The sequence below is a fragment of the Cynoglossus semilaevis genome, chromosome 6 (assembly GCF_000523025.1).
Source record: "Cynoglossus semilaevis isolate Cse_v1.0 chromosome 6, Cse_v1.0, whole genome shotgun sequence".
NCBI lineage: Eukaryota > Metazoa > Chordata > Actinopteri > Pleuronectiformes > Cynoglossidae > Cynoglossus > Cynoglossus semilaevis.
Window position 1 is genome coordinate 3,621,726 of NC_024312.1, and position 10,317 is coordinate 3,632,042.

The following is a 10,317-nucleotide window of genomic DNA, read 5'->3' on the forward strand; positions in this document are numbered from 1 at the left end:
GGTCGGGGGTGGAGTAAGGGGGCGTGCGGGGCGGTATGCGGGGATGCGGGCCTTAGTTTGCCCATGCCTGCGCTATAGGAATATGAAAAAGAGAAGCTATGGCTGTGCACACAAACGGTTGCCTGATCAATGTCAACAATGACGACGATGTGAGAAGAAGAAGAAGAAGGACTAGCCTGGTGGATCGTGACAGACATGTTTGAGTCGGCGGTCAGTCGCCTTAGTTTGCCCATGCCTGCGCTATAGGAATATGAAAAAGAGAAGCTATGGCTGTTGCCTGATCAACATCAACAATGACAACGATGTGAAGAAGAAGAAGAAGGACTAGCCTGGTGGATCGTGACCAGGAGGAAGCTGAAGTGAAGTGAAAGGAAGTTAGGACCATCAACACTGATGATAGACACCTCCAGAAACTGAACTGTTCTTCAAACAATAAATACAATACAACTTCAACAGAAACAGTTTGTGTCTGGAGTGAGCTGATCCAACCCCTCCCCCTACTGTCGTTCTTTTCACTTTAACAACAGCTTTGTAATTTATGAATCATGGCTAATGTTCCTTGGCTTTTTTTTATCTCCAGGCCTTAGAGGACTGCGCAGATGTCACCTAGATTCTAAATAAAGCGCAAAACACATGAGGAGAAGACGATCATTCAGAAAATCATAGCACAAACATCAGACAATTCACAGCACGCTGCCCCAAAAAATAATAAAAAATAAAAACAGTGTCAGACTTCGGCAGCGTACGGCTCGACCAAAGGCCTCAGTGCTGTCAGTCAATATCAGATAATCTGACAACAGAGCCGACGCAGACGCACCAGGAGCGGTCAGAACCAATCTGGGTTCCTGTGAAAGGCTACAGATGGAATCTCTAAATCAGAAGTCTCCGTTTTCCCGATGCCGACTTGGATCCTGACAGTTCTCGTCTCCTCATCCATCAGCTGAATTGCACACGACTAAAAAGACGATGATGCTTTATTTAAATCAATATCATCAATCTCCCCTACCGGAAAACCATAAAGTGAGAAGATTCTATTGTGAAAGACATTTGTTAAGCGTCACGCAGCGATCACAGGCCACTCACGGAGGAAAATGAAGTTATTTATAGCTGCGTCTATGAAAAGCTTTTAGCTGGAGTTAAAAAACAAAACAAAACGATGTTTACGCTGCATAGATTAGTTTTCACATCATGACAAATCAATAGCAAACCGCCATAAGCTTGTTTTAAAAGCAAATACATTCCTTAGAGCAGTGATCATCAACTGGTGGCCTGCATGCCAAATCTGGCCCGCCACGCCATCCAATCAGGCCCACAGCTGGAATTCCAAAATAAACCTTAAATAATGTTAAACAAAAACGGGATTTAAAAAAAAACCCACAAGGTGTCAGTCCAGAACAATTCCGGCCCCATGACAAACATGGCTGATGTTTATAATCTGTGAGCTGCTCTGCAGAATGACTGATGGGTTCAGAAACTAGTTGACAATATATCAATAAAACAAAAAAAAAAATAAATCAGATTCACTTCAGTCCATTGTGGCTGGGACCAATAACGGTCCGGGAACCAGGGGTTGGGGAATAGTAGAAGACTTGTATGATCTGCCATAGTCACTTTAGAAAGAAGCAGCAGAGAATAATAACGGACTGAGCAGCCTCTGCTTCTTTGTTTCATTTCATCTGGAAATTCAACGCAACCCAGACAGAAAAACATGTCCAGAAAACAGGTTTACGATAACAGAGCCGGTCTCTCCCTGAGATCATTTCATCTGGAAATTCAACGCAAACTCAGACAGAAAAACATGTCCAAAAACCAGGTTTACGATAACAGAACCGGTCTCTACCTGAGAGTCAGTACTGAGGGTCAGTGATGTACGGTCTCTCTACAACAGCCTGGCTGCCTGACAAGAATAAAAAAAATCTGTCTGGTTCTTATTTCATGATCTCGCTCTACATTTAAATCCAAAAATCTGAGTCGGATTTATTTAGTACAAGTCCGAGTCTTCAAAAAGATCAGCTCGCGCTTTCATCCGAAAAGTGTGAAAATACTCAAAAATACATCTAACAATGTTTGTAAAAAGAACGGGAAAAAAAAAAAAAAAAACCTCCGCGGGTTTGAAACGGGTCACGACTCTCATCGTTCTTCTACTTCAAATTCTGAAGATGAAACATCAGCGGCGGAGGAAGAGGCAAAGTCTTCATCTGTGGTTCGGTGGAGGAAACTATGTGATTAAAACACTAGTACATAAACAGAAGTAGTACCCAGTACTACTCGCCTATAACTATTTCCCACGATGCATTTGGTGAAATCCAACATCTGTATTTTGTCCTTTGTGACTTCATTATTCTGCCCAGTCTCACCTTCTGTCCTGGCTCATTTTTCTAAAACTCTGACAAAACTTTGCTGAAGGAAAACTGTAAATGTTACAGCAAAAATATTTGATCCTTTTTACAGAACATCGGCAAAAGGAGAAAAAAAGAAAAGAAAATCACAGAACATCGGCAAAAGGAGAAAAAAAAATTTATGTCAGAAAACACACTGCACTCTTTTCTCCAAAAGGTCAAGGAACCCACGGATGAAACCACGCAAACATTTTCAATAAAACATTCTGTTTACATCCTTTATTTACTGTATATCCACACACAATAACTCCACTAATGGATTCTTCCTCATTAATGCTAATAACGATCAAGAAACGTGCGCAGAGCTGAAGTGGATCAAGGGTCAAATAAAGTCCTCGGTGCTGAAACGGCCAAGAAGAAATCTGATTACATTCACAACTTAAACAGCCAAAAAAAAAAAGAAGAAATAAAAATAAAAAACCTGACTTGATATCTATCATCTTTATATATATCATACTCTGCTGTTCTCAGCAGCAGCAGCAGCAGCAGCAGCAGCAGCACTGACTGAATATTTCAGTGCTGCAGCCTCCGACCATCTTTAACTCGGCTGTAGGAGCTCTGACAAAACAGAACGCTCGTCTACGGCCTGAAGAAATATCAGATTAAAATGAGGTTTAAAAAAAAAAAGTATATTTGAAATACAAACAAGACGCAGGTCGAGTGAGTGAGTGTGTGCAGATCACATGATTTACTCTATGAACTCAGTATAGTGATTGAAGTCAGTATTAGAGCGCCACCTACAACACCGAGGACTGTTGTTAATCGATGCAGCCTCGCTGAAGTAATGAGAAACATGACGAGTTTCTACTGTAAAACAGATGGTCCAAAAAAATAATATCAATGGCTGTGTAGCCGTAAATAAATATATATATATATGTCTGTAAATATATATATAAATATTTTTGTTTCAGTACTCTGAAAAGCCTGGGGGAAATTACTTCCTGCCATTAACCCATCTGTGTGAGACTCCCATGATTAACGACAAACACCAGTGTAGCTCACTAGCTAATGCAGCGTTGTCTCACGCCTGCAGAGTTAGCTAGCTGCCTAGCTTGGAATCTACGTAAACTTTAAGGAGAAAAAAAAATCGGTGGGAAAGAAGCAGAATCACAACATGACAGCGCTGGTAAACGTGTTAGCTATGCTAGTCATTAAGACGCTAACCTGCGAACCCGAAACTATCCAGTGAGAACTGTCTTAAAAAAAAGATGCTAATCATTGTCGTGTTGAAGACGTCAACAGTCATTTCTCTGCAGGTGAATAACGTCGGTGGATATTTAGTTTTTCGGCCAAAACTGACTTTAGAAAATATGACAACAGAGATGAGGGTGAGGGAGAGAGAGAGAGAGAGAGAGAGAGGGTGAGAAAGTCAATGAACTGAATGAAGGTGAATACAAAAATATAACAACTCCTTCTACATCAGCGCTCTGTCAGCGCCCCCTTCAGTGCCACGCTGTGACATTGGGAAAGTTGGCCGTTCTTGAGAAGAGATAAAAAAAAAAGTGGAAGAAAAGGGTGAGACACGGGGGGAGGGGAGGGGCAAAATATATGAAGTTTAATGACAGGAACGGGGAACAACAGCCAGACACCCCCCGCACTCCCCCTGCAGGCAGAGCTGAGTAATCAGTCACAGGTTGGTGACATCAGACGCTGCTGTTTAGATAAATTTTCTTGTGGTTTTTATTTTAACAAATAACTGTTTACGGAAAGAATAACGAGTGTTTTTAAAGGTCAGGGAACAAACGCGGGGGGAAAATGAAATCAGGAGGAAACGGTTTCTGCCTGATGGACAGTTGACGGAAATCATTCAAGATTTAAGAGTTGATGAGTTTTTGGTTTAACGTGAGAGGATTTGTTTCCGCTGATTTACGGAGTAAAATGAGACAAATTTTATCTTCACTGGTCCTCAAAGACGTCAAGGTTAAACTGCTGCAGGTCGTCTCCATAAGACACTTGGACCGACTGTCTGTATGAAGACGTCATCATGAACCCAGTGGAAGGCGGTTGTGAACCAGTGCAACAAAAGTTCAACACGTTCTCCTCCATTCCCATAAGAACCTCGCCTCCGTCTTCTCATCTTTTTTTATTGGCGCTGTTCCGTCTTTGTCCTCCGCTCCATCTTTCCATTACCGCCCTGTCCCACCTTCCATTTCCCCGGAGTGGTGACTGGTGTGAACATGTGAGACGACATGATGGAAAGTTATCAGCGGTGATGGTGACAGTCACATCGTTAAAGCACGCCGTGGTTACGTACGTTTGGGCCTCCATGCCACCAATGGCATGTGTTTTGTCTTCAGCTTCGCCACCTGCGACCTGCGGACGGGGCGCGGCCGCTTCGCTTTAAACAAATCCGTGCACGTTCACCGTCACGCCCCGGTAATAGGACTCGTGGGGCTCAGGCTGCAGAATAACAACTGTTTCACGTGGGACAGCGTGAGACGGGGGAGGAGGTGTGTGTGTGTGTGTGTGTGTGTGTGGGGGGGTGTTGTCGTTACTGATGGGAGACGCCAGGGTTTGGTTTTCAACGTGTCGGGGGCTGAAGTGCTGAGTGGGCGGTTCACGGCCAGCAGGGTCGTTCGTCCAATTAGAGCGAGGGGATCGATAGGCAGGATTAGAAATATTCACGTTGAACTCGCAGCTTTTTCTGCTACTGCAGTGAAGTACTTGGTAATATTTGTGGAGAATACTTTTTAAAAAATCTTAAGCTATCTGGCTAACGCTTAACTAGCCTAACCAGCTTCAACTGAGCGTCAGCTCAACTCCCACTGACTTTATCCCTAACCCTGAACGACTTTAAAGTAATTTTAACCCTTTATATATATATATATATGTGTATATATATATATACACATATATATATACACATATATACATATATATATACATATATATATTATACATATATATGTAGATATATATATATATACACACATATATATATATACTGTATATATATAAGTATATATACATATATATATACATATATACATATACACACATATATATATATACATATATATATTATACATATATATGTAGATATATATATATATACACATATATACATATATATATTATACATATATATGTAGATATATATATATACATACATATATATATATATACTGTATATATATAAGTATATATACATATATATATTATACATATATATGTAGATATATATATATACATACATATATATATACTCATCAGCCTGGGATCAACAAAGTACATCTATCTATTTGAGGTGGTTCGTCCCTGAGACCATATACAGCACAGAGTCAAGGGAAGAAAACTCCCGTTGAACAACGTGTCCATGAATCAAGGCCCTGCTCACCTCCCTCTCATTATTACACCTCTCTCACTGCAGGGAGTCTTAACAGTGAAATACAGTGTCGTGGAGGACAGAAGGAGTCGTCTGAGGAATGACAAACCAGAAGAGGAAGTCCATGAAGTTAAAGGTGCATCACTGAAAAAAGTCAGTATAAAATTTGAGACGCGTCTCCGTGTTACTTCCTCCACTGCAGTACTCCACTCCTTTGACTACATGAATACATATTTGTAAGAGAAGGAATCGATGCTGAAGAACTGCTGACTCCAACGGACGTCAGCGCATCGTCGCTATATTACAGTCTTTAACACACACTCACACACACACACACTCACACACAGTGAGGACGGCAGACGGAGGACATAATGTGAGAGTAATTAGCATAATTAGCTGAAGGTTCTGTTGCATTGTGTTGGTAATTGATCCGATGGTCGTCTTACTGAGAGTGACGCCCGCACACACACACTCTGACCTCAGGGTGGCGTAACAAGAATGGCATTTCTTTTGCACGCCAAGCATTTTTCAAAGCGCCGCCGTCCATTCAAGGACACCTTGAATTAAAGGCAACCCTTATCTAAATCCCAGGAATCACCTTAAAATGAGAAACAGTGTGTGTGTGTGTGTGTGTCAGCTGCGTCATGTGACCTGTGTGTGTTGACTTGTGTCTTTGTCGCGACAACATCCTGTAATAAGACTGTAATAAGTTGGTGAAACATCTGCGTCGCTCCAGTCTTTGACCTGCTGTTTTTATACGCCACCTCATTATTATAAACGACCTTATTACCATCCTCATTAGCATATTTTCCATAACAGTATCAATTACTTCAACACCCGGGACATTAAGTTTAATAGCGGTGGCTCAGCGGAGCCCGGTGAGCGCCCAGAGGACGGCGCGTCACGGTGTTTGACCTCTGTTTGAGTGCTGCGTACCTCATGCCCCTGGTGGAGCGATTCTGCAGGTTCTGCAGCAGCTGCGGGAGGCCCAGCATGGCCTCGAACATCACGGCCAGAGAACCCAGCGTCTCCACGAACAGGGCGGAGTCCAGCAGCAGCAGGGTGACCACCGCGCACAGCACGGTGAAGCCGAAGCAGAAGAGCAGGTAGTCCTCGAACGCAGTCCACCTCCAGAAGTGCTGCAGGCTCAGATCTGGTGGAGCGTGAACGGAGAATATAATCAAAATATATATATATGTGATCTATATATTTTTAATTTATGGATAATTTTGCACTAAATCAAAATATAAACATTTCATTCATTTTATATTTGCCTAATTCTTTTGAGGGTCGTGAGTTCGTCCCTGTTCACTGGTCCAACATATGACCATATATAGAGATAAGCTACCATTCACACTACCATTCACACCTATGGTCAATTAAGAGTGAACGTCAGCTTTCTCTGCTGAAGTTGGCTTCATTTTGGTGATGATGATGACCAGCATTTGGAACATCAATATACGGTCTGTGGCATGAGTCCAAATTGACCTAAATATATGTACTGTATTTTCTGCAATTTTTTCATCCTTTGGCTGGGTTTGCAACATATATTAAAATATATAATTTCACATGTTTGTTATTTTCTCACTGGCAGCCACTAGGGGGCACTCTAAGATTGTGTACCGGTATCTGCTACACTGTTTTCTAAGCTTGTGTACCGGTATCTGCTACACTGTTACCACTAAAAATTTAGATGTTCGTTATTTTCTCACTGACAGCCGCTAGAGGGCACTCTAGCTAGCTGGTGCACCTCATGCACCGGAGCGACTTATAGTCTGGAAAATATGGTAGTTGATAATTTAACAGGAGGCAACTGTATATGTGTGTTTTGGTAAATATAAATACCTCAAAATTACATGAGGAGAAAACGCAAAGTCTGTATAAAACAGACCATCAGTGACAACCAGGAATTCAACTAGCAAACTAGGAAGAGTTTGGCTGCGGGGCAACGGTTCCAGCAACACAAAAGGAAGGGTTTAAGAAAGGCTGTGAGTGCTCCGAGAAGCCGACACCGTAAAAGTGAACGCAACCGGTCTGGAGCCACCGGTTTGTCCACGTGTCTGTGGGAATGGAAGAGCATTAGCATCAGGGAGGAAAGAGCTCGGAAGGAGGTTTCATTTAAAGGATGCGTGGAATATTCTGCCGAGGCAGCACTACTGGATCGATACTGTCCACGGAGCAGAGACGGACGAGCTGCTCAGACGCTTTTACATTTCTGGGTCGTTTGGAGAAATGATCTGAACAACAGCAGCTCGTTGGACACGCCGTCATCTGTGATCTGTGAAGTCATCTTTGCACCAATAAGGATAAGGTACTGGAAAAAAAAAAACCTACATGTGATATAACGCTGTACTTCTTAGTATTTCTGAACCATTAAGGTAGAAAGTTTGTGGTGTTTTTTTTAAAACTGGGAAACCAAACTTTTGATTGGTTATTCTGTGCCTCAATCTCCAATTCCATTTCACTCCTCATTGGTCGGCACTCCACGAAATGAACAAGAATCAGCAAAGAATCAAAATCTAAAATAATTGTCCAAGGACATTCAGGAAGATTTAGCAAAACCTAGTGATGAGATTTGACATGGCACGCCCAGACTCTTTCACTGGTTTTATGTCAATATTTTTAAATATATATTTTATGTCAACATCGAACGGTGTTGACATAAAGAGGAAAAACAAATAAATCAAGGTCAGAAGCAGATTTGTGAAAACCCATCATGTTCTTCTACCTTGGCCTCTCATCACAAACCGGAGATTTTCTATTATTTATATACATTACAGCCCGTGTTTGGTTGGCAATAATTTTCCCTCTTAACTACGGACTCCGTCAGGCCTCGGTTCCGGCTGCGGTCTGGGTCTGGACTCTTTAGGGCAGGAAGTGTTTGGATTTCCTCCATTAACGTTCACGTCAGCATAATCGTCGTAATACGAAGAGATAGATCAACTTCTCATTGCTTATGTATGAACACGTAGGTAGCTGTGGAAAGAGCTGACCACAGCGGCAGGAGATGGATGGCTACATCAGTTAGCATTAGCGATTGGACTGCAACGCTGCACGCGCTGTAGATGTATCTGTCTTTACCCAACTAAAGAATCTGCTCTGATGTAAAATGACGTGATGGGCCAGATTCAGCCCGCAGGCCTTAGGTTTGAAACGTGCACTAGATAATTCTAGGCATTGGACATGCTAAGAAATTGCTTCGGGACAAAAATAGAAAGATACAAATACAAAGAAATCCTAAAGCCTGCAGGGACCGTCCGCAAAGGTGCGAAAAGATGGCATCAAGTGCATCTGGCGCCCCCTGCAGAGAAGCTCTGCCATATACTATTAGCGTATTTTCCAGACCATAAGTTGAGTATAAGTCGCCTTCCAGTGGCTGTTAGTGCTAAGTCGCCCTCCAGTGGCTGTTAGTGCATAAATAACAAATGTAAATTTTCAGCGGTGCAGGAGTAGCAGATACTGGTACAATAGGCCTAGAGTGCCCTCTAGTGGCTGTCAGTGTGAAAATAACAAACATGTGAAATTATATATTTCACAAGTCGCACCCGAGTATAAGTCGCAAAAGAAGTGCGACTTATAGTCCAGAAAACACGGTACTGTATGCAGTTACTATCAAAGATCGCAGAACCTTTTTAGTCCACGATCTGTCACCCAGTCCATTATTAACGGTACAGAATGTCTCTTTAAACTGGGCATTCACACAAACACAACACGAGGTTGAGACGTGTCCCGCTCCGCTCCAGTGATCTGCGTCCTCAGTGACGTCCCGGGACAGGACCGAGTGAGCGATGGTGCAGCGGCCGCCGTGTGGCACGTTTGTGGCAAACGCTGAATGTGATTAATGGCTTTATTACCGGGAGCCACAAAAGACTCATCACCCAGGGCTGTCCACGGACGTGTGAGGTGGGGGACCACGGAGATACATGACGGTGTTGGACGGGGGAGGGGGGTTGAGTTATGTCAGTCTTGACTAACTGTGACACTGAAAGAAGGCAGAAAATAAATAAATAAATAAATAAACTGTGGAGATGGAGTGAGGCTGGCTCCAGCTCTTGTTTACAAGTTCTTTTCTTTTTTTTTTATGTTCATTCCTCAAGTTGTGCTGCTGAGAGAGAGAGATAGAGAGAGAGCAGAACTACAGAGAGCTTTGAGGTTTTTGTTTAAAATGTGTCCAAGTCAGTGAAACATGCTGACAAAAATGACAAAATCTTCATTTTCCCTTGAATACCGAGACAATCACATCATCATCTCTGGATGGAGTGCACGAACTACAGACACACACACACACACACACACACACAAACACACACCAGGAGCCACTTATCCCCTTAGATAGAAATTCAATCTGTTTACATACATAAAGGCCACTCCACCACCACCCTTTCCTCACCCTTTCCTCACCCATCCCTCGCCTCGCTTACTCCATTTCATGTCTCAAGTTATCAGCCCTGTTTGTTCAACTGCACAATCCAATTGACTGAGAGAGTATAACAATCAGCGAGAGAGAGAGAGAGAGAGAGAGAGAGAGAGATGCATCATTTATAGTCGTCTCGTCTGATTTGTCCTTTTATTCCACAAACTAGATTTTCTCTT

At 42.5% G+C, this 10,317-nt stretch overlaps 1 protein-coding gene across 3 annotated transcripts in view; it reads right to left on the reverse strand.

Annotated features, from left to right (window-relative positions):
* Positions 1-10,317, reverse strand: part of LOC103379660 (PQ-loop repeat-containing protein 1) — a 38,302-nt gene that overhangs the window by 9,042 nt on the left and 18,943 nt on the right. For all 3 annotated transcript variants that reach the window (XM_008311275.3, XM_008311277.3, XM_008311278.3), the window contains exon 4: positions 6,661-6,877. In XM_008311275.3, the coding sequence (XP_008309497.1) occupies positions 6,661-6,877 (217 nt within the window). The remainder of the gene's footprint in view (positions 1-6,660; positions 6,878-10,317) is intronic.